Source organism: Geotrypetes seraphini, chromosome 2, assembly GCF_902459505.1.
Source record: "Geotrypetes seraphini chromosome 2, aGeoSer1.1, whole genome shotgun sequence".
In the NCBI taxonomy this organism is placed as follows: Eukaryota; Metazoa; Chordata; class Amphibia; order Gymnophiona; family Dermophiidae; genus Geotrypetes; species Geotrypetes seraphini.
The window spans coordinates 337,778,406-337,803,568 of NC_047085.1; the positions used below are offsets into that span (position 1 = coordinate 337,778,406).

Sequence of the window (25,163 nt, forward strand, 5' to 3'; positions counted from 1 at the left end):
TAAGGTTGCAGCTGATGCAAACATCTCTAGAACATCCAAATCCCTAACTCAAAGAAGTAGTCTTTCTCACGCTCTGTCCTTGTGTCTCTGGTAGTTACAGTAGGGATGAGTTGAATATGCAGGCACAGTTTCTGACACAAAGCGTGCCGCGTATTCCCCCTTGCAAAACCATTCAAAAAGATGTAAAATAAACACAAATGTCCAAATCAGATGGGTTTTCTTTTTCACAGAGAGCCTAAAAACTATCAAGAGCGGATGAATATTGCTCACTAAACTGTACAAAGTTATAGCTAGCATGCCCTCCAATTATACGAAGATATCTGCTGGAATGCTGTTAAAATAAATAATTTCTACTATAAACAGATGCAAACAAACTGTTATCTCTTTCAACATACGGTAAATAGAAAAAAAAAAAATACCAATCCTTTTACATAATAAATATTAAGAAAACCATCGACATAGTTGAAATGCATTCATATAAATTAACAACTTTAATTACATTAAGCAGAACGGACATTGGTTAAAGCGATGCATGTACTGTGGTATGCAAAAAAGAAAAAAAAAAAAGCTTCAAAATATCTTGGGTTTTATCATTAATTGAGGGAATGGTCAACTGATCAGCCACTTTTTGTTTTCTAAATCTATAAATACAGGAAGAAAAGCAGATCTTCATGGGAGATAAACATAGAAAAGTGATCTATTGTATTTCAGATAGCAAATAAATAGCAATGCACTCTAGGTCTAGGCCAGGGATCTCAAAGTCCCTCCTCAAGGGCCACAATCCAGTCGGGTTTTCAGGATTTCCCCAAAGAATATGCATCGAAAGCAGTGCATGCACATAGATCTCATGCATAGTCATTGGGGAAATCCTGAAAACCCGACTAGATTGCGGCCCTCAAGGAGGGACTTTGAGACCCCTGGTCTAGGCCAAAAGAATTTCTGACTGCTACTGAAAGTTCTATTAGACTCTTCACCTCCTTGAATCACACAAGAGATCTGTAGTGAGCTTCAATCCTTTGTAGTGAGCTTTAACCATTGATGTGCAGAAGGCCAGTGACTGTTAGGCCTTTTTATATAAAGGGAGATTGGCAATCTCCCCATTGCCCACAAAGGTCTATTGATATACAAGTTTTGGAATATGGATATATCTGCTGCAAATTATTTTTATTCTAATCAGTAATTAAGGAGATATGTTTCAGGTCCTGCCAAGTCACAAACAGGGAGTCCCTCCTTTGCAGAGTCATATAGGTAGCAGGATATACCTAGGATGTTCAGATAGCTTTGGAATGAAAGGGGAACAAGTTGACTCTTCCTATGGGAGTTTGATTGTATCTAATCGATCCTTATCTTACTGGGTTCAAAAATGAGGCCGTGCCTGGGATAATTTCCATGATGTCGCCTACACTCTCTAGATGCGAGCTGTTCTATCACTGCCTAACGAAGCGAGAAGGCTTTTCATTTCAAATTAATTTTGCAATCCCCCTTTTAGACCAGACCTCTTCAAAACAGAGCATTAATTCACTTCTTTACGATGACATGCAGAGTCGCTAGAATCCCCCTTGAAAAATTTGGTGCCCTGTTAATGGTTTCAGGAAAATGCAGCGCACATCAAAGGCCCTATTTACTAACGCTTAGTGTGTGGGGGGGGGGGGGGGGGGGAAGGGGGAAATTTTGTACAGATCACCCAAACTTAGGTTTTAGGATGATCCACAATAACCTAGTGTTCTATAAAGGTCATTCCAGGTGGAGTATCTTTTATAGAATACTAGCTTAGTTCACATTTCATGCCTAACTGTCGGAACGAGCTTTTAAGCTGCCAAAGGTGGGCATAAATGCTCATGCTCAACGAATAACAGTTAGACATGGGAATGCAGGTATTCTATAATACTGCACCTAAATTCTGGGAACATCTCCAATTCATCCACACTGTCCCATGGCCAAATCCCCTTTAGGAGTTGCTATGAAATTTAGGCTTGCATGTTATAGATCCACATGTAACTCCTAATGACTGCCAATTAAGTGCTTGTTAACGCAAATTATTGGTTATCATCAGCTAAGTCAATTACTTTGCACATGGATCTTCTGTCCATGAGCAAAATTGTGTACTCAACTTTGGGTGACCTATACATACGTCCCATTTTAATGTGCAATAGTGGTATTACTGTGAATTATTTGCTACAAAGAGCATGGGGGCCTGGCATAAGTCTTCCGAGGTTTCAAAGACTGTCAGAATCTGACATATGACATAAAAGACTGGCATTTTCAACCTAATCTCAGTGCTTCTACGAAGCAAACAAAGCAATTCTGAAGAAGTCTAATTCAACTTTCTTTTTGCAATAGGAAATTAAATTAGCATATAAGAGGGAATTTTTATGCAGCTATCTGTAGATAGTATTTTCAAGAGGTTATAAACTAGTTAAAATACAGTGGCCATTTTTAATGCTATTCAAAAGCATACAGTCTTAAACAAAATGATAGTGTCTTGTGCTGGACCCACAGTCAATGTTGCTTAGCATATTTTTCTATTTTATCATATACATTTTCATTTCCCTGTGCTTTCGCTAACATCAACCACAAATTCAAAACCTCATGGCTGAGCCAAGAAGCATGAGTGGGCATATGAAAACAGGGCATATAGCTACCAGAAGGTGGAATACAGTTATTGGTGGTGATAACTTAATAGATTTTTTTTAAAATGATTTATCTCCCCCCTCCCCCCCACACACACTTTTACAAAGCCACGTTAGGCTTTTTTTTTATCGCCATCCACGGTGATATTATTTCCGAAGCTCGTAGAAATTCTATGAGCCTCGGAACTAATACCGCCATGGCCGCCGATATAAAAGCCTAACTTGGCTTCGTAAAAGGGAGGGTTAGACTCCACATTTATTCTTTTGCCTTCTAGCATTGTTAAGAATTAATTTCTTAAGCTTCTGTTTGTATGTTCATGTTACTTAGAGCCATAAAATCTTTGTGTCTGCTAATTTAAAGGACACCAAGTAAACTTTGGAATTTAAGGATAGCCTGGATAAGGATTCATTCAGACTTCCTTACATTTCAGAATATACCGGTGCTACAGTTAAACTCCGATGGTTAAGATTTCCCAAATCTCTGAGTGTGACGTGTGACAGTAAGTTTAGTTTCAGGTAAGTGATGCTGGTAGGTTGGTGAGCAGAAGGGTCATTTTAGATGTTATAAACTAAGACTCTTATTTTAGAACTCTGTGATTTACAAATGTAAATACCTGCATTTCTATATCTATAACATATACATGTGTGACACACAATTTTCAAAAGCCAGTTTTTACATATGTATACCTCACTACATGTAGATTGCAAGGGGGTGTGATTTGGGCGGGGACTTGGGTGAAACTAAAATCTACATGCATATATCCTCATATATCAACATCTGCATTTACAGCTTCTCTCTTGCACATGGAGGTTTGTAATAAGTGCTTGTCTGGGCCAGCCCTTAACAGGAGGGATTAAGGTAACTCTCCCTCTTATTTTCAAATTGAGGGAGGGGGAAAGCACAAGGGAATAAGGACTGAGGCCTCTGTTGTTAATTAGTGACATGTGCACGTGTAGGTATGCAAAACGGCAGGCATACACATGTATGGGAAGGAGAAGCCTAATGGTTAGAGAAGTGGCTAAATCACCTAACTGTCCATTGCCTCCTGTGGATAGGAAAATACCTATTGTACCTTAATTTTTATAAAAAAAGGGTCAATATTTACTCATGTAGATTGTGGAATAACAACTTCCACATATAAATGTAGGTATATACACCTGTAAATTTCTATGCTTTCTTCATTCAATGTGCACACCTGTATTTTTTTTTTTAAGACTCTATGTCAGCATATCCTTTTTTTAAAAAAAATAATACTAATTCTGATTTTATGTTCTATTTAAACAGGGCAGTAACTGACAGTCTTTATTTAATATGTTGTTTGACACTTAATGAAACCCAATAAAAACTTTAGAATAGGCAAACTGTATTACACCTGGAAACCTCGCACAATTTTAATTGCAACTGGAGTGTTAAGATAAGGGCCCTCTTTTACAAAGGTGCACTAAGCATTTTAGCGCGCATGTAGCATGCGCTAAATCAATGTATGCACTAACCGCTAACATGTCCATAGGATAACATGCACGCGTTAGCGTTTAGCGCATGATTAGCGCGCGCTAATATTTACCACATGCTAAAAAGCCTTTGTAAAAGAGGGGGAAAGGGTAGCATGGTTTTTAGCGCCAGTCACGGCAGTAACAGCTCCTACACTCGTAGGAATTCTACGAATGTCGGAGCTGTTACTGCCGCAGTCGGCACTAAGAACCGCGCTATGCTTTTGTAAAAGGGGTGGTTAGCTTTTGATCAATAATTGGCTTTCAAACATATTTTTTTCTTTTGCAAACTGCAAACAAGTCTGTAAAACATATTTGTATAAAAAGCACATAAATGAATAACCCATTAGCTCTACTATGTAAACTAAATATCGTGAAATAAATTAAATGGAAAACAGCTATAAGCATGTACTTTGATATTTATACACAAAGGGAAATCTTTTTTGCATCTCATTAGATACGTACATACATACAGCTATACACAAAGACAGACACAAAAGATGGTGGCTGAAAAATAAAATTAAAAAAAAAAACATTAAAAAAACCTAGAATAGTACCTTTCCTCCTCACCCCAAGAAACATTTTTTTTACTAACATCTTTAGAAAACTATGTATATAAATATTTAAAGTTATAACCTTCCCGTGCCCTAATGGATGGACATTGCAGGACAGGTATTGGAAATTACATTTTATAATACAACTTAATTATTAGGCAGGAAATGAGAGACTCATATCGCTTATTGTTAAACACAACTTTTTGCCATTTGAGGACAATATTTTTATATGACGCCTATGTGAAAAGTCCAAAAAGGTGCCTATTTCACGCCTATTTAATACAGGCAACATAGGCAGCTTTGTGCCTTTAAAATAGGCACTCAGAAAACTCAGAAACAGCCTCCGTCACGCTCAATTTTTCTCACAGAAATTTACACCTGCTTGAAGGTATATATTTGTGCGAATACACGCATATTTTATAACATATGCATGTTATTGCAACGCTACCTCTCCTTTCTCACACTGTGCCATGGGAATACCTATGCAAGGTCCACAAAAAAAGTACAAGCAGGCTTTAAGTGCATCTACTTTTTATGTGCATAAATCTATACAATTTTAAAAAAGCCACTTTCTGCATAAAAAATATGTTCTGCAGAAAACATTTTTTAAAATTACTCCATAAGGATTATGAATTCTTGAAATCAATGGTTCCCAAACTTGATCCTGGAGGCACCCCAGCCAGTCAGGTTTTCAGGATGTCCACAATGAATATTCATGAGAGAGATCTACATGCATTGCTATGTAGATCTCATGAATATTTATTGTGCATATCCTGAAAACCTGACTGGCTGGGGTGCCTCCTGGACCAGGTTTGAGAACTACTGCTTTAAGCAATCAATACCCCATCATTCCCATGATCAATCCATTTACTTAGCAGATCTCATTTCCCTTCTGTTGGTCTTAGAAAATCATAGAATCTCCATCTGTCTGCTTCATTTTTTTTGTTGTTGAAATTGTACGACTTATTAGGTATTTTTGAAATAATTGAAACTCTGTGCCTCTCCACATAATCACAAAACTCTTTAAAGAGAAAAAAAAAAACCCTCTCCCACCTGAGATCACTCATCAGCTATTTGGCTTGTATTTCATGTTCATCCATTAGGATGTAATGGAGTGATGTTAGTATCAAATATTTGATTACGAAGAGCAGAGAAATCTCTGACTATCCTGTGGGCATTTATACAGTAGGAGGACCCTACAGAAACAATTATTTCAATACAATAGAAACTAGAAGAAAAAGAGTGAACTATTGACCTAACTTACACCAAACTGTCGTAGCACTATTGCTATGAGCTATGAGTCTACAGAAAAATACACCTTTTATCATGGAGACCAGACTTTTATAAATATTCATGGGTGTCTGAATTTGTTTCAATCTGCTGGCACAATTTGGAATTAAAGAGAAAATTGTATTTTTCAAAGAATAATCCCATTCTGTTGAAACCAATGAAATTGTCTGCTCCAAAGTGCTTTACTTTCTTTTTTAGCATTAAAACCCCCTTTTAGAAGTTGCCCTTCACAAATGCAAAGGAGTCAAGTTCAGACTACTCGTCGTTTGCTGGTCTTTCTGCCTCAATGCATTCCTGTTTACCCTTTAACCTTAAACCCTGACTTTTGTTGAATGAATATCTCAACCACACACAGACTGTTAAAGGCTCATACAAACATCTTTGGTGTATATGTCTAGTCTTTAACCAGGTACAAAATAATAATAATCATAAAAATAGTTATATTTTTTGTGTGCTGTCGCAGTTCTGGTATAGCTCACATTAAGTGCAGCTTTTAAACACATATGTGTAAAATGCTTGTTAAATAAGGATTAGACAGGTCAAACACCATTGTAGTGCAAATAGTAAACAATCCCCCCACCCCCAATTTTTTGTTTGCTTTTTTATTTTTTTGTTTAGTTGGTTTTTTTTTTCTTTTTCGTTGTTTTTTTTTTTTTTTATAAAACAAAGAAATGTTTGGCTCCCATGAGTGGTCAAACATGTTCCTTTCAAGTATCTCTCATCAAATTAAAAACAAAAATTAAACATGATACTGTTCTTCCAATAAAAATAGTCTTTCTTTCTCTCTCTCTCTCTCTCTTTTTTTTTTTTTTTTTGACTCAGGTAAACAGTTTCAAACCAAATTGGTTGCATAGTTCTAAGATCTTTAAGCACCTTAGTGAAATGTTACTTTGTGGTCTCTGAATATTTGCTGAGATAGGGCAGAGGACTAAGTTTTGAACACCTGCGCTTTATTTCATTACCAAAGTAATCTGATATATATATATAGGGGGTGCTGAAAGGTTCTCAGCCCAAACAAGAAGAGGATGACGTGGATATGGTTCAATCAATGATCTGAAGCAATTTCAAAAACAGGTAATTTTGTTTCTGCAAATTGGCACTTAACAAAATAAGGCCCCATTTAATTAAGCCTGGTTAGGGGTTTTTACCGCTGCGGTTAAAAGCTCCGACACTCATAGGAATTCTAGGAGCGTCGGATCTTTTATCGCAGCGGCCGGTGATATCAAACCCTAACGCAGCTTAATAAACGGGGGCCCAAGATAACGCTCTTTTCAGCTACAGTGGCAAAATAACGCTCAGAATGTAGGAAGTTGGTTGGTTGGGCTGAGAACTTTTCAGAAGCCCCTCATACAAATACATATGGATATAAATATATACATACACACAAATTCATCTTTATATGTATGCATGTATGTATATATATATATATTTGTATGCACTGCAGAAATATGCCGAATGAACACACTATTCAGAAACTTGGCTGTCTGGTCATTTAATGCCAGGTTGTCATTTCAGACAGTCAAATTTCGCTGCAGGCTTGACTAAATGAAGTCCTCCTTCCTTTGGCTTTAGTCTTCTCCTGTGGTCTTTAGGTGGTGGTCAGCTCATTTTGTTTTGACTTTATTTCATTTTGCTCTCACTAGCACTGCTGCCTTGGTTTTTAAGAGCAACCACATTCCTCCACGATCATGTTCTGGATATCTTTTTTGATGATATTCTGCCCGTCATCATAGTAAAGCATGGACATTGCCCTCAGCTTGGTGGGGACGCAGCAAGACTTGATACTGGTGAAGGGGCTATGGCCCCTCATACGATAATTATTGACAACCATGGAGTGAAAGGAAAGAGAGGAGCCCGAAGTGCCGGCAATGTGATTGGGGCAATCTCCCTCGCAATAGTTGGCGTGGTAGCCAGAAGGTGCTATGATCCATTCGCTCCAACCAATATCTTTGAAGTTCACAAAAAACTGCTTCTTACAGCAGATATTTACTTTCCCATCGCACTCCAAGCCACGTTTCCTCCTCCTGTGAGGATGCTCCTCTGACTGTCTGGCCAGGATCATAAGGAAAGGCCTGTGGGACTGTTCCTTCTCCTCTTCTTCTCCTTTAGCCCCTGTACTTGCTGCCGTGATTCCCCCACCTTCTTTCTCTTGCCCGTCCTTCTTCTTCTTTTTCCCTACTAGAACAGTTGTGGCTCCAGTCTCCTGGCACTGACTGCATGCTATTCGGATGTCCAGTGAAGTTGTGCCTTGATCCAAGAGGCCTTGGATACTTTTGGAGATAGGAAAGGTATGCCAGCCACTTCTCTTGGTATCGACAGCTTTTTCTGCTATAAGAAACTCATTTTTTGCCTTTTCTGGCCTCTGATCCTCCTCTAGGCCCTGAAGAACCACTTTTTGATGCTGCTGATATAAGCGGATGGTTACTCTGGTCCTGCTCCGGTTGGACTTGGAGAGTTTAAGGAAGAGCCAAAGATCGGCTTGCTGCACCAATGACAAATTATTGCCCTCCTTGGAGATTTCAAAGTGCAGAACTTTTCTGGAAGGTCCTAAATTAAAGAGAAACAAAGAAGAACAAATTAGTTGTGATTTTGCAGATGTTAATTTGATCTGAATGTGGTAATGATCATCGCAATAAACATTTTGACAGAATTTACATTACTCAGTATTTTAGGACCTCAGAGTTTTCCTGTTCTCATCTATACTATGATTATTAAAAATGAAATCAGTCACTGCTCAGCATTTATGTTTTCTAGATATAAGAAATATATAGGGAAATGGATTAAAAATGGATTACTCTACTCTATAGGTGCTGGCATCCAATCTTCTTGTAAGTCATGAAGGCTGGCTCAGCCCTACACTTTTTTTTTTTAATGTGCAGCACAATAATGACATCTGTGACAAAATTCATGACCGCGTGTACCAAGTGACCAGGAAATTTGGATTATGAACAAACAGGCCTGCCAGAGACCTATGGCCTCTTATATTAAACTGCGCTAGCAGTTTTTAGCGTGGTGAGCCGCGCTGCTCTCGACACTCCTAGGAACTCTATGAGTGTTGGGAGCAGCGCGGGAATTCAGCACGGCTCACCGCGCTAAAAATTGCTAGCACAGTTTAATAGAAGAGGGGGCTAGTGATCCAAGTGGTGGTGGCTGCCCAATTTCCTACTATAAACTTAAAACCAATCTTAAAACCTTTTTGTTCCAGGACGCATTCCAAACAATAAAATAACATTGTTCTTCCAATCGCAGCGTCCTTCTTACTTTCCCTCACGAGAACCCATCCCCTAATACCTCTTCTTATTTTTTTGATGTAATTACTCTTCTCCCCTTCCCCTATCTCCTTCTGTATCATTTATGTCAAATGTAATCATCTTAACCATGTTCCCCCACCCCTTTTTATTTTTAAAATTTTATGTTTGATATTGTTTTAGCATTGTAAACCAACCAGATACTCATCGATGGCCAGTATAACAAATATGAATAAACTTGAAAACTATAAACTTTTACTAGCAATATAGATCCTTACTTTAAAAAAAAAAGAAGTTACCCCTCCCCCTACACACCTTTTTTACAAAACCGTGAAAGCGGTTTCTAGCGCAGGCTGTTGCACTAAACGCTCTGTGCTCCCGACGCTCAAGGAACTCTAAAAACCGCTTTCGTGGTTTTGTAAAAAAGATTGGGGGGGGCTTAGTCTTTAAGTGCAATTTCCTTTTAAAATGTATGGCGAAAGCTACCCTTATGCCAATGAGGCTTTCTAATTCCCTGAAAAAGGCTATTTTTTTTCCTTCAGTGAAAATACTATTTGTGGATTCTGTTTTTAATTAAATGTGCCCTGCATAAGGTAATTATAGTACTGTAATGGTAAATATGCTGAGGAACGAGCTAAAAGCCAAAGAACAGCATATTTTAGGATGGTTTTCTCCTATGAATAAACTTGCTGGCAGAAGGAGGATGATCGTGAGTTTGATGATGAGGGGGAGTTCCTTTGATAAATACTCCATGTTCTTGGCAGAACTTGAAATGAGTAAGACGTTCTGTTGGGTGATTTGATCATGAGAGCATGAAGTAGTACTTATGTTAATGTATAATACAATATACCAAAGTGCAGAGGTTTTGTTCAGGGGATGCATTCCTGCTATATCAGGGTAGGCATATGGACTTGGTTAGTTCTTCTCAAAGAGTGCATTTTGCTGTGTGGAAAAAAAAAAAAAAGGTTTTGTGTGTTTTTCTGCGACTGTTGATAGTTGGTTCTGGAAAGTGTTAACAGCAGTCTCAGGGCTTTTAAACGTTCACTCTCGGGGCAGAAAGATAGAAGCAAGCCATTAGTGAAATGTTAAAACAGAGCAAGGAAAGATCAACATCAAAGCCGTCATGTAAGGATTGGGAAGGTTATTGAAAAATAATACTGTATGGACTGAGCTGCTGTTCCAAGTGAGTCAACGGTTTGGAGTTCTGGTAAACAACACATAATATGAACTGTTTTCTCTCTCTCTCTCTCTTTCACTCTCACTGCTATTCAAGAGACTTGTTTTTGAGTTTGAAAACTGCCCAGGATGCCACAGTCAATAACTTTCAGGCAGGGGCATAGCGAGGGTGAGAAGCGCCCCTACCCTCGTCTCCACCGCCCCGCTCCTTCCCCACTTCCCCCTACCGTGCGCATGGCCCCTCTTCCCCCTGTTCACCGCCACGAGTAACAACTTTGACGTGCTCCTCGCGACCCCAGCAGCTCTCACTTTGATGCCACTTCCAATGTGCGGCACCCGGAAGTGACATCAGCTTATGTAGTCGCGAGGAACACGTTGAAGCTGTTGCTTGCGGCGGTGAACAACTAGAGGTTGGGGAGAAGGGACGGGGCAGGCCGCGTGGTGAGGGGAGGAGTGGAAAGAGGCAGAGGGGGCGGAGAGAAGAAGGAGTGCCGATGCCCTCACCAACATGGCACCCAGGGGCCCTTCTTCCCCCCTCCCCCCATTACTATGCCACTGCTTTCAGGTCACATCAAATTTTGAGAAGCCGCAAGTCATCAGTTTGGTATCAGCAGGAGAGCAAGAAAATACATTTGAGCTGTCGTTGAATCTAAGAACACATATGGCTTCAGTGAACTGGTTGATGGAGACTTGTGTTGCGCTGACCCTCTCAGAACAGTGAAATGTGGCCTCCTTAAGGAATTGACACACAATCTATGCCACTGCACAATGCTTTGGGCTCTTTTGGGTTCTCTCTTTATATAAAGGAGCTGTATAATTGAGCAAATGAAATCTAAAAGTCCAGCTGATGGGTTCTGAGCTTAATTCTCTTCCAGTTGTGATTCGCCCTGAGTTTTATTATGTAAAATTCAGGTCAATGGTTAAGACTCATCTCTTTGGTCTAGCATGTCCTTGAAAATACTGGGAGCAGAGTCCTCTCTTTGGCAATTCTTTAGACTATTTTGACTCTAATTAATTTTGATTTTTTTTTTTTTAATTTTGGATTTTATGTTCATCTTTTTTTTGCTTTTCTATGTTTTAATGGCATTCTTCTCTCTTTCCTATTTATTTGTAAACCGTGCTGTTGCTAAATTGAAGTGTGGTTAAAAATTTGAATAAACATAATAATACTTAGGATATAAGTGGTATATAAATAAATAACGAATGAATGAATGAATGAGCTCTGCTATCATCCAATTTTGGCAAAGCAATAGTAAGCTCTATGATTGATAAGACTGGTGCTGCTGTTCCAAAATGGAGAATCTGCTTGCAGTGGCCTCAGAACCAGGGAGCAGAGTTTAGTCTCCACTGAAGCTCCTTGTGACTCTGGTCAAGTCACTTAAGCCTCCATTGCCCTGGGTACAAATAAGTACCTGTATATGACATGTAAGCTGCTTTGACTGCAGCCATATCGAATTGTGGTATATCAAATCCCATCCCCTTTCCATGCTTTGCATCACTTTCATTACCATATTTGAAAATTAGCCACCTGATGTTCAGCCAACAGCAGGCAGCACACTGACTGCCCACCGCTGGCGTTAAACCCAGACCCTCGATGCCTGGCCATTTCCCATGACCGGCATTAAATATCTGGGGTTTTCAATACTGGCTAGAACATGGACAGTTTAGGTGATATTCAGACTTAACTGGCCATAGTTTAGAAGGAAAAGATAGGCCTGCTTTTTTTGCGGCCACATTTGCCCACTTAGTTTGACTGCTTACGTCTTAAATATCGGGACCTAAGTAGTCAGACATCCGGAAAACCCCCATCCCCCAACATCACTAGCTTATTTTTCAGTGGCAATAACCAGTTAAATGCCTGGTTAGCCACCAAGATGCACATTAACTAGTCGGAAGCCGATCCCGGCTGGTTACCTCACATTGAATATTGGCCAATAGGCATTTAGAATATCAGTATGGGGAGTTGTTTTTTCTTTGCGATGTACTCATGAAAGGGATAGTGGAGGCAACAGAAAAACAAACCAACTGGTGATGCACAACAATCCCTTAATGAGTGTCTCCTAAACAACTTGACATGGGCTGTGTATTGACCATTATGGGGCAAGGGAGGGTTATGTGACTTGCCCAGGTAACAGAGAGCTGCAGTGGGACTTGAACTCAGTTCCTCAGGTTGTCAGCCCACTGCACTAACCATTTGGCCACTACTCCAGGAGTGACCTGAGGTCAAATCCATAAAGGCCACTAACAGACATCAAAAATCCACTTGTCAAGATTTCATTATGAAATAGAGCGTGCCAACATATGCATGCCAAAATCTAGGCGCTATCATCTGTGCCGTGTAAGAGGCAGATGTACAGTAAATGCTAGTGTCTAAATGTTAGCACATAAGCATTCAACTTATAGCATTCTGCAAGTTTTTCATGCAAGTGTATGCCCCACCCATGACCCATCCACATGCACATCCCCTTGTAGTTGTGCTCTAAAGCACTTAGACACTACCTTATCTTATGTTGTCTTGTACTACGTACAATAGGGGGGTTAGTGATTATACAGTGGCGTAGTAAGGGGGGTGCGGGGGTTGGTCCACCCCAGGGGCGGTCTTCCTAAGGGCGCAAAACCCTTCTACCTCTCCGCTCCTCTCAGTGCCGTGCACGCGTCCCCTTTGCCTTCCTCCGTACCTTTTCAACTTCCCTGGCGCTCTCGCTGATGACAAAGGGCGAGTCGGCACCGACGTGGGCATGCTGCTCATGCTGGAGAAGTTAAAAAGGTACAGGGAAGGGGGCGCGCATGCACGGCAGGAGGGCGGGGAAGAGGGCGGGGGAGGGACGCCACCACCCTGGCCACTGCTCACTCTTACTGCGCCACTGTGATTATAGGAGTAGGTTGTGAAGCCAGAGTTCAAGTCCTACCTCTCCTATTGACACTTTCCTCTGGATTTTATATAGGTTACCAAATGTTGGGTGTATAAATTTGCCCACAAATCCAAGCTCTGGGTACAAATTAGTTAACAATCAATAATTGTAGTTACTTGGCAACAGTTTTCATTTGCATGCACATCTGCCCTAGTAATGATTCTTTCACATGCGTGCCTCTCTTTTCTAACCTGCAACTCAAAGGGGCATGGCCATGGAATGAGTATGGGCAGATCAGGGATCATTACTAGGAGTTAGGCACAATGGGGCTCATTTTAAAAAAAGGACAATAGCCAAAAGACGACATAAACTGGCACTTGGACGTCCTCATCGCCAGGACGTCCAAGTGCTGATTTTCGAAACCAACTTTCGAAACCTCTTGCTAGGCTTTTATCCACTGTGCATCCAAAGTTCAAGGAAGCGTGTTGGAGACATGTTATGGGTGGACTTTGGATGGGCTTAATACTTAGGTGTCTTGCAGTGATATAATCCAACGTTTCCAAAGACATCTCGGACACGATTCAGATATCCGGAGACAGACCTGATTAGAAGCATCTAAGTGCTATAAAGGTACCCAAACAGACCAGATGACCACTGGATGCATGAAGGTATGACACAACCACACTCCCCCAGTGGTCGCTGACCCCCCAAACCCCCCACCCCCCAAGATCTGAATAAAACAGTACATACCTGTCTCTACAACAGCAACATCTGGTATGGGGAAGCCTAGTAGAGCAGCAAGCAGGTGTGTGGAGTTACCTGGTGGGTGGTGAAGTAAACCATAAAGAGGGGGATCTAGGCCCATATTCCACTCTACCCACTACATTTATGGTGGAAAGTGCGAGCCCAGCAAAATCCTATTATACTGCCATATAGGTGCCACCTGGAGCCATAAGAGCTATTGGAGTGGTAGACAGATAGTTATAGTGGGTTTGGGAAAGTTTTGGAGGGTTCACCACACACTATAAGTGGGTTATGGTGAAATGTGTACCTGACACCCTTTATGTGAAGTTCACAGCAGTGCCCTCTTAGGTGTCCCACTGCTCTGTTGGCATGTCTGTGTGGTCAGTGTAGTATAAATTGTGGCCTCTCCTATGTCCAAATGACTTGGGTTTGGACGTTTTGAACTTAAACGTTTTTCTGGTTGAAAATGCCTGAAGAAAGTTAGATGTCCTGGTGGTCAAGATGTCTAACTAGGTGATTTTCAAAAGGGAAAAAAAACAAAACTGGGATGCTCAAAAATGGATGTTTCTTCGCCCTGACTTTTGGGCATCTTGCGGGAAACGTTCAAAGTCGGATTTAGACGTCCTATCGAAAATGGCCCTTAATGTTATTAAAATGCTGCGGTTTGCATGCACAACTGCTGAAAAATAGGTGCCTTAAACTTGGTCATCAATTTTTCAGTCCAGCTTGTTGTGTCATGAAAATGAGTGAGTATAACAAAAAAGAACAAATAACCCGTGGTTATCAAGTATCCAACACTAGTATCCAAAAAAACCACGTGGATTTAGAATAGCAGGAAAGTGAACTGAAGAATTCCCCTCCTGGGGACAGAGCCTCAGATTTTAGAGCTAATTCACCAGCTAAGAGTTGTTCTGTGAACAAACGTTCACTTGCTATTATTCACATTGATGTCAGGTCAAAAGCTCGCCGGGACAAAGGCGCGCGCAGACAATTAAGCGCAGCGTGGAGGCGTGCGCCGCAGAAAATTACTGTTTTTAGGGCTCCGCCGGGAGGGCGTGGGGGGGAACCCCCCACTTTACTTAATAGAGATCGCGCCGCGTTGTGGGGACGTTGGGGGGGTTGTAACCCCCCACATTTTACTGAAAACTTCACTTTTTCCCTGTTTTTAGGGAAAAAGTTAAGTTTACAGTAAAATGTGGAGGGTTACAACCCCCCAAACCCCCGACAACGCCGGCGCGATCTCTATTAAGTAAACTGGGGGGGCTCCCCAACAAAACCCCCCGTCGGAGCCCCTAAAAACTGTATTTTTCTTCAGCGCGCGCCTCCATCTTGCACTCAGTTGTCGGCACGCGCCTTTGTCTTTCGCGGGGTTGTCTATGAGCCATTCACATCATAGGCTCTAGTTCCCCCTACCACCAAATATACTCTTCAAAAATTATTTATTTCTTTATTAATGATAAAAACTTTAATTTAGGGCCTCTTCTATTAAACTGCGCTAGCAGTTTTCAGTGCAGGGAGCCGCGCTGAATGGCCCAGCATTCGACGCGGATCCCTGCGCTAATAACTGCTATCGCGGTTTAGTAAAAGGGAGGGTTAATTTTTCACTTTTTCTTATTTTTTTAAAAAGGTGTTTTTGCATAACTTCATATTTCAAAATCATTAAGGTGGCGTGCTTCACTCAAGTCGCAAAACTGTAAGCACAGAATCAGAACCGCTATCTAAACCGTATATTTTCAATTTCATTCATGTGGCAGTAAAAAACTGCACTTACCTTTCTGATGTCTCAGCAGTTATTTTCTTATTGTGCACTGCCACAATTAAAAAAGCACCGTTGCTGCTGCTGCCATCGTTCATTTCCGACGCAGCCTGCGTTTCGCGGGACTAAGTATACTCCCGCTGCGTCCGGGATTCATACCGATTCTGAAAATCTGAAGCTCTGTCCCCTAGGAGGGGAATTCTTCAGTTCACTTTCCTGCTATGCTAAATCCATGTGGGTTTTTGGGATACTAGTAATGCAAATTAGTGAGCCATAACCAGACAAGAACATTCAAAGAAATGCACTTATAGTTCAAAAGCTGTTGATCTCTACATAAATCTCTTTAGAACTTCTAAGAACCTTCAGAAGCTGCGCTCAACGGAACCACCTTTCATGTTGAGCAGTGATGTCTGCTGCTAGCTTCCTCATCAGCTCAATTAAGAGTTTACATAAAGCATTCTTCCTATAAATTTCATATCTCATAAATCTTTGAAATTCATTTTGAAAACTCATTGGCAGGACTTATTATTAAGCTGTAACTGCACCAGGTTTCACCAGGTATAAATGCTGGCACCTAAGGTTAGACACAAAATCCGTGTTAAGCTAAGCTCTTTAAACGGCATGCACCTTCAGTGGCATAGTAAGGGGGGGTGAGGGGGGGGGCGGACCGCCCTGGGCGCCCCCTTCCCACTCCTCCCCCTGCCACGTGTGCGCACGCCCTTTCCCTTCCCCGTACCTTTTTTTAAATTTTGGTGTGAGCGGCCACCAACTTGCTGACCGCGGCGGCTTCAGCGCTCTCTCTGATGTCACTTTCGAGACCTGCGCCTAGGAAGTGCTGTTAGAGAGAGCGCCGAAGCGGGCAGTAAGCTGGTGGATGCTCGCGCCTAAGTTATAAAGGTACGGGGAAGGGGCGTGCACGCAGCAGGGAAGAAGGGCAGGGCAGGGGGCACCACCGCCCCGGGCACCGAGCACCCTCGCTACGCCACTGTGCGCATTTACAGAGTATAGGGTTCATTTTCAAAGCACTTACCCCCCCCCCCCCTCTTTTATGAAACTGCGATAGAAGTTTCTAGTGCAGGGAGCCACGCTGAATGGCCCGCGCTGCTCCCGACAATCATAGGAACTCAATTAGCATCGGGAACAGCGCGGGCCATTCAGCGCGGCTTCCCGTGCTAGAAACTGCTATCGCAGTTTCGTAAAAGGAGGCCTAAGACCTACAAAATTCTATAGGTTACTAAATAATACAGTCCATCTCTATACGTTTAGTGTGGATCTTCCCAGCGCCTGACTTCCAGTGCCATGCTTTTTGAGTACTATCATGCTCTCTTATGTATTGTCCTATGATGCCATGATTCAAAATGTATTGTTTATTACGTATTTTGCATTTATATACCACTTATAACCTAAGTGATGTACATTCAGGTACTCAAGCATTTTTCTCTATCTGTCTTGGCAGGCTATCTAATGTACCTGGGGCAATGGGGAATTTAAGTGAATTGCCCAGGGTCACAAGGAGCAGTGTGGGATTTGAACCCAGAACCTCAGGGTGCAGAGGCTGTGGCTCTAACCACATGCTCTACATTACTATACCCTGCTATGTTTTATTATGTATGTAAACTTGTAACCTGGGAGGACGGGATATAAATGCAAATAAATTTACAGTATTTGACCCTTTGTGATCTTGGGTAAGCCACTTTACCTTCTATTGCCTCGTGGGCAACTTTGACTATGAACCCACTAGGGCAGGGATATAACGTGCAGTCCTGAAATAACTCACTTTCAGATCAGATTCGGAAAAGGTAAGTAATACATCCAAACCGAAGCTGCAGTTAGCCCTCACTTAAACAAATATTGCTCAGTTTTGCTCTCTGATCAATGGAAAGCTGTATTGCAACCACACTATATGCAGATGTAGTGCTCTAAATTGTTTCCATAAGTCCTCCCTCATGCAGGCCTAATGAGATACAGCAAATAAACCTTCTTCCAGCTCCTATTTTCCTGACTTTGTCATGAACTGTCTAGTTTGTTGGGTTTTATTTTCCTTTTATGTCTTGAAATCTGAATTAAATATTGACTATGTCGAACAGGACAGTCTACTTCTGTATTGTTTATTTATAGAGAGGTGTGGAGTTGGGAGAAAAAAAATTAAGCCCAAAAGATGTCAGAGTGGACGCAATAGGTTATAGAACCAGACCTCTCGATCCCCGTCCCCTCCCCACGAGCTCTGTCCCTGTCCCTGCCCCATTCCTGCAAGCTCTGTCCTCATCTGCGCAAGCCTCAAACACTTTAAAATCATAAGTGTTCGAGGCTTGTGTGGTTAAGGCAGAGCTTCCTGGAATGGGGCAAGGACAGAACTTATGGGTACGGGACGGGGATACTGAGATCCTGCGGTGACAAATTTATCCTCACGTCATTCCCTAAGGGCCTATGCACAAGCCAGCATTGCAATTAACCATTCCTGCACTGAGCCTTATGCAGGTATTAGCTAGGATTGTAATGCCTGATGTGCTACTGCTATTTATCATTTCTAGAGCGTTGAAAGGCATATGCAGTGCTGTACATATAATATGTAAAAGAGAGTCCCTGATCAGAAGAGCTTACAGTATAATTTGGACAAACAGGATATATAGTGGTTGGGGAGTTTCTAGCAGAAAGAATGATAGGATGGACATAGGTATCTTACGGTGAGTGAGAGTTAGGAATTGAAAGCAGTCTCGAAAAAGTGGGATTTTAGCTTGGATTTAAATACTGCTAGAGGCGGAGTTTGACATATTGACTTAGGAAGTCTGTTCCAAGCCTAGAGTGCAGCAAGAAAGAAAGGGACGGAGTCTGGAGTTGGCAGTGGAGGAGAAGGGTACCGTTAGGAGGGACTTACCCAATGAATGGAGTTTGGGTGGGTGGAGGCATAGAAGGAGACAAGTAAGGAGAGATATTGGGAAGCTGTAGAGTACTAAAAGACAGAAAGCTTCTATCACATGGAGCATTAAGCAATCAATACATAGGTCATTTATATTTATCTCATTTATTTATTTTTCCAATTTTCTATACCATTCTCCCAAGGGAGCTCAGAACGGTTTACATGAACTTATTCAGGTACTCAAGCATTTTTCCCTGTCTGTCCTGGTGAACTCACAATCTATCTAATGTACCAGTAAGTCATTGCATTAGTCCATGCAGATCTTTTACCATTACCAGTAAGGCAGCTGAATGGGATCTAACACAGGCCCGGTGGAAGCTCTCTCGGCTCCCAATAGCTGACATAAAGAATGTTTGATGATCTGATCCACCCACTCCAGGCTCTCCCCCATCAAACAAGGGCCTCCATTAGGTGGAACGGACTGGATCATACCCTTGTTTGAAGCAGGAAGGGGTAATGGTCATTGATTGATTGATTTAAAAAATTTATATTCTGCAATTCTATGCGAAGTAAAATAAAACATCCAAATAGAAAAATAAACCAATTGATCAGCTTACCTATCCTTCTCATGGTGATTTAATACAAATTGCATTTCTTAACTTGTATTAATGAAGCCAGAACTGCTTAACATACATTTGCGTGCTTCACAGTTCATCTTAACTTTTTTTGTGTGTTAAGCCTTACGCTTAAAGTGAGATAACATGGACTTGCATACAAGTGTGTTAGCTGCTGCAGACATTAAGGGGGAAATTCTATGTATGGTACTGAACATTAGATGCATAACAAAGAGCTCTTTTGGTTGAGAGTCACCAAAATGGGGCAGAAATGTCAGATGTGTGTGAAAACACACTTAGGTGCCCATTCATAGAGTAACACCTAAGTGTTTCCGTGTGGTTCTGCAAACAGGGCATGGGCTCCCTTAAAATACGCACAATGCTTTAGAATTTCTAGAATCCACACCCAACTTACACACTGAGATTTACATCTGGTTTCAGTTGGTGTAACTCCTTGCACCTAAAATTAGGCGTGAATCACAGCGCTACACAAAATTCTATAAAGGGTACTGATCCCAGAGGCCCAATATAGAATCTGGAGTACCATTTACAGACTTTCTCCCTATATATGGGTTTGTACATTTTACATATGTTAAACGCTTGCATTCCTGTTAACATGGGGTTACCATATGACTCCAGAAAAAGGAGGACGGATTAATACATCCAGATTTTACTTCCACTGCTTTCAATAGAAGTGAAACTCAGATGTCTTAATCCGTCCTTTTTCTGGAGCCATATGGTAGCCCTATGTTAATATGCTTGAATCTATAGACCCCTATGTTCTTCTTGAGCCCAGGGTTTAAAAAAAATTCACAAAAGCTACTCCTATGAGATATAGATTTAGTCAGCATTTAATCAGTCAAATGAGGAGAGTGTGGCATAGTGGTTATAGCCACAGTAGCACCCTGAGGTTGTTGGTTCAAACCCTGTGCTGTTCCCTGTGACCCCGGGCAAGTCACTTAATCCTCCACTTCCCCAGGTACATGAGATAGACTGTGAGCCCATCAGGACAAATAGGGAAAATGACTGAGTACCTGATTTGTAATCTGTTCTGAGCTCCTTTGGGAGGATGGGCTAAAAAAAATGGAATAAATAAAGAAGTACATCCTCTGTCAGAATTCACTTTCTTTGGTTTGCTCAATTTGTAAATGGGGCAGGCTAAAGGGAAGGCTTTTGCTCAAAGGGGTCCCTCCAAACTGCCCACCCTATACATGCTGCTACTCCCTCCTCTCTTGATGAAGAGCTGGACTAATGCATTTTCCATGACCTCATAACCCTTTGCAAAAATAATTATTAAAAAAAATAAAATTAATAGAGCAAACCCACTACAGAGGAAAGAGCAGAAAGGCTTATTATAAAATGTAATATGCTGAAATGCTCTAAAGAGTTTTCACAATACCCTTACTTCTAAAACTAGTGTCTCCTCTCCCAGTGATCTAGCAAGTCTTGTACAATGATTCCAATTTTAGTTGCTGTTATTTGTCCTCCAAGTCATTTAGAGACAGACATTTTTCCACTCTTGAGCATTCTTGTCTTTTACACAAGATAAGAAAGAGGCAGGAGGGAGAGAAAAAATTAAAAAAAAAACCCTCAACTAATTGTGAAGATTTTTAAAATTAAAACAAAAAACATGCAGAGTCAGGATTTGAGCAGACGTGGGTGCGGATTTCCAAGTGAACAGAAAAGTCTTCGGCGTGCGCCCTCTAGTGGTCACTGCCTCATTACTATTCTTGATATGCGAGGCATCTTTTAGTAAATTTGAATAAACTAAGGTAAAAAAAGAAAAGAAAATAGATAGCGATGACATGAATTTATGACGCTGAAAACCTCCCATGTCTATGCCTTTCCTAATTTTTTTTTCAAGCACATTAGTTTAGCACTGCTTCTTATTCAAAATAGAAAAATGCCTTTTCTTTCTGCAAATTTTGCACTCTGAGGTGTTGCATTTATGTGCTGCTTCTGTTCTTCTTCTGACTGCCTCTGGCAACTCATTTTGTGTATCTGATCCATTAAGTTGCCAGCTTATTAGTTACTGACACGAAAGATCTTAATAGCATTGCAAATTACTGTCTGGTTCTGCCTTTCTCAAGAAAGCAGAGCAGAAGAAACTATGGCACAGAATCATTTAATATTGAATATAGTACAGTAATTGATTTTCAGATTTGGAAAATAACCTATGACTGTCTTATCAGATTTTTAATTCCCAGCAGAAGCCTTTGAGCTTAACTGGTTATCTTAGACTGCTAACTGAAGCCCAGTACATACTAAAGCATTTTTTATTTGGATGGGATGGCAGTGAAATAGAGAATGATTTGCTAAACTTTGTCCTGTGCTATTCATCTTCGGTTTGAAGAATACCTATGCAAGGAAGGAGCTCAAGAAATCCTGTCCTCAGATGACACCAGCAAGATATATATTCATTCTCTCTCCTCACTCATTCTCACTCGCTCACTGCACCTCCCCCCCCCCCACTCCCCTCCAATTGCTTATTGTCCCTGTCTCTCTCTCCTCTTTATTTATGCACAGAGCTTCCCCTAGTTTTCGAGTGAAGCAATGATTCTGAGAAAAAAAATTCAAATTACAGCACAGTTCAATTAGCATAGGGAACTGTGCAAACACTGCATCGAAACTGTATATGTATACAGTAGACTCAAGCAACCAGCAAAAAAAAAAATCAAATAAATACTGTACTACTTTAAATAAAAATGAAAATAAAATCAATTTCTGGTGGATATTTAAGTGTAAACCTGGCACGCCACATCTGAGTATGCCCACGCTTTGCCTACCACATGCCTGGAACAGTTTATGGTATGGCATAGTATGGGGTATAGTATTAATTAGGCCTATTTTTATAGTAACTCTCAAGCAACCAGAAACTACCTTTATCTGGCATCTATCAATCCCCATGGGAGCTGGTTAACTGAGAGTACTGTATTGTGTGTATATAATTACTTATATGTCTTATGCTGTTCTTTTCCACGTGACGTCCAACACATTTGGATTTTTGCATGTACAAGGGTGTCAGATGCCTAGACAGTTACTTTGTCATTTTTTGCCCATTACATCTCTCCTTCCTTAATTTTTGTCCCCTGATGGGTCGGAAACCCGCAAAAAACTAGCTCAAAGCTGGTGAATCCCAATGCATTTCTGGGCTCATTTGCATGGGAGGTCCACTTACAAGCGGTAGCAGGCCAACCCGTTAGAAAGGTTGAAGGCATTCATGAATGCACCATTATCATCAGCCTTTGTATTTGAATGGCTAGCTTCAGATCCACAATTAAAGAACTGCATACGAGTTGTTCTTTCCATCCTTACCTGAGACCTATCTAACACGCCTTAAGGCAGTTAGCATGTCAAAAATCAGAAATCTCACGTTCTTAATCATGCTCTTTGATACCCTACGGGCACACGATTGTGTGTACCTGTCTCCAGCAGGCTAGCTCTCCCACGTTCAGTGTTAATCAGCACTAACCTGTATTTCACAACTGCTCAGAAGCGACCTACGCGTATTTCACAAAGGGCAAGTCATCTTATCCGTTTACACAGTCATCTGAGACAGTCTCTTCTCCTTAACCACAGCGGTGCTTTGACATTTCCAGCCATTGGGGGGGGGGGGGGGTGGAGGGGGCAACTGTTAAGAAGTCTGGGAAATAGCGCCGACGGACATTCCCCATTTATCGTCAAAGATCGGTGGAACGGGGGCATATTTTGTCATTGGCTAGGGAGGACCCCTGCCAACAAAGATCACTACGCAATGCCTTCCTGAAAGCGGTGTCCAATCCCAAACTGTCTATCCTCCTCTATTTAGCGTGGAACAGATATACAGTATTAAAAAAAAAAGCAGCACAGTGAATTCAGAAGTGTAATACGGCAGAGAAGCACCGGTTTAGAAAGCAGCAGGGGGGCGCATTAGGAAAAATTCACACAATGGGAGGAACCATTTTTCTGCGCAGGTGACGGAAGACAGCGCCGGCGTGCGGCTGAAAAGCAGGTGGCCGGCGCACCGCCGGCTTTTCCCTTTCGGGGAGGGGAAAGAAGAGGTATTTTCAGTCGCATCCTGAAAACCAGACGGTTTCGTGAACTAGGGGGGATACGATTATAATGGAAGCACGACCTCCCCCCCCCCCCCCCGCTCATCCCGTCACCCGAAGGCCGGAAAACGCCTCCGAGCCGGCGCGCGACGGTCTGCTTTCTCTCCTTGCTGAAGAGAAGATCTGAGTCCACAGGTTGTGAGCGCCGGCCCCCCCTGTTTAGAAGGCTGCAGCAAACTTTTGGGGAAAAAAAACCCCAAAGACTTCCCGTTCCCCCCTGCCAGCTTTGCCCTGTCACGTCTGCCTAGGGTGGGGGCGGCGGATTGAATGGGATCATGCTATTATTCTAGCTTTTATTGTTAGACGACGTGGTTTTATAACAATCTCTAAAGAAAGGAGATCTGACAGCTGGTCTTAGATCATCCCCCCACACACACACCCCGCGCGAAGAAACAGTTCTCTACAGACGCTGCACGCTGAACTTTTTATTAATATGCATGACCGAGAGAAAAGTGGTGTGAAAAATGTAGTCAAGGTTGCACGGAAAGTAAAGATCGCCTCCTCCCCACCCCCCACCCCCGGCGCAAAAGTCACAGCCGGGCTACTGCGCGAAACAACTGCCCCTAACTGTATGCGTTTGCTTTCAGTTTCACTGCAAGGTTTGAGGGTAACGCGGCGCTTTTGCCTCTGCTGTGTTTAAGACCCCTTGTTGGCGAGCTTAAGTGACATATGGACTACTTTGCCATGTTACAGTGACTCTGTTCCCGAGAATCCATTAGCAGAGTCTCCTTTTTTCTTTCCTAGAAGCTTCATGGAGGAAACAGTAAATCTGCCACTGGTATTTCAAGGACCATTTTTTTTGCAGTATAGAAGCCCTTTAGCGGCTGCTGTCCTGTCTCACATTTCTCAACTTTTTTTTTTCACTGCTTTTCATGTTTGACTATAGCAAATCTAAACAAGTGATCTCCAAGCAAAGCTAAATCTGCAGAAACTGTGCTTTCCTCTGTTTCTTTTCTCCCTTCCTTCCTAAACCCCCCCCCCCCCCCACTTCCCTCTGAACTATACTGACTTGCTATAACTTTTAAAAAAAATCCTGTCTTGTGGCAGACAAAGGGTGCACAGCCTCATCTCTCTTCCTGCATGTTCCCATCCTACCTGATTCTGCGAAGGTGATGATCTCGGAGGTTTGCTCCAGGTGTTCATTCATGTGTGTTCTCCTGGCAATGTCATCTTCAATTTCCACATCGCCATCCTCGCCCACCTTGGCCACATGCAGCTTCTTGATGGCATTTAAAAGAGCTGCTTTCGGTACTGGCCGGGTGATGTGGGGTCTGTCCCTCAAGTGCAGCATGTTCAGTATGTGCCTCTTGACCGCCTCCACCATGTCAGTCTGGGAAATGGGCACATCCTGTTCGAGTCTGGAGAGGGCACAGGATGGGCAGGCACTCGCCACACTTTGTCCCTCAGCTCCTGGAGTTGGGGAACTCCTCACTATAATCCAGCACAGCCCCAACAGAAATCCTCTCAGCATAGGCATCCTGGCAGCAACAAAGTGGTGGTGTTCCCCCGCCGCCGCCCCCCCCCCTTTTTGTAAAAGGCCCCACTTTTTCTTCTCTTTCTTTCCTTTGCCAGCCTACCAACACACACAGTTTTTCCTCTTCAACAAAATCTCTGGAGCAGAAAGTTTTCTCAGAAGTTTGGTGGTGGGGTTTTTTTTTTTCTCTGCAGGTTCTCTCAGGATGAAGTGAATTGCTGTAGATATTTGTGGCTGTCAGTGAAAAGAGTTCTGAGTTCTGTCTCAGAGAAAGAGAGAGAGAGAGAGAGGGAAAGAGAGAGAGAGAGAGACAGGGAGGACGATTGGTCTGAAGTGAGTGAGTGAATGAGAGGGAGGGAGTTTTGTCTATGAGTAAAGGCTATGAT

General features: G+C 42.0%; 1 protein-coding gene across 1 annotated transcript; it reads right to left on the reverse strand.

Annotated features, from left to right (window-relative positions):
* Window positions 1-6,551: 6,551 nt before the first annotated feature.
* Window positions 6,552-25,123, reverse strand: INHBA (inhibin subunit beta A). Its single transcript, XM_033930276.1, has 2 exons — window positions 24,399-25,123; window positions 6,552-8,512 (listed from the first exon to the last, which is right to left on the reverse strand). The coding sequence occupies exons 1-2, from the start codon at window positions 24,778-24,780 to the stop codon at window positions 7,626-7,628; spliced, it is 1,269 nt and encodes a 422-aa protein (XP_033786167.1). The 5' UTR covers window positions 24,781-25,123; the 3' UTR covers window positions 6,552-7,625.
* Window positions 25,124-25,163: the final 40 nt, after the last annotated feature.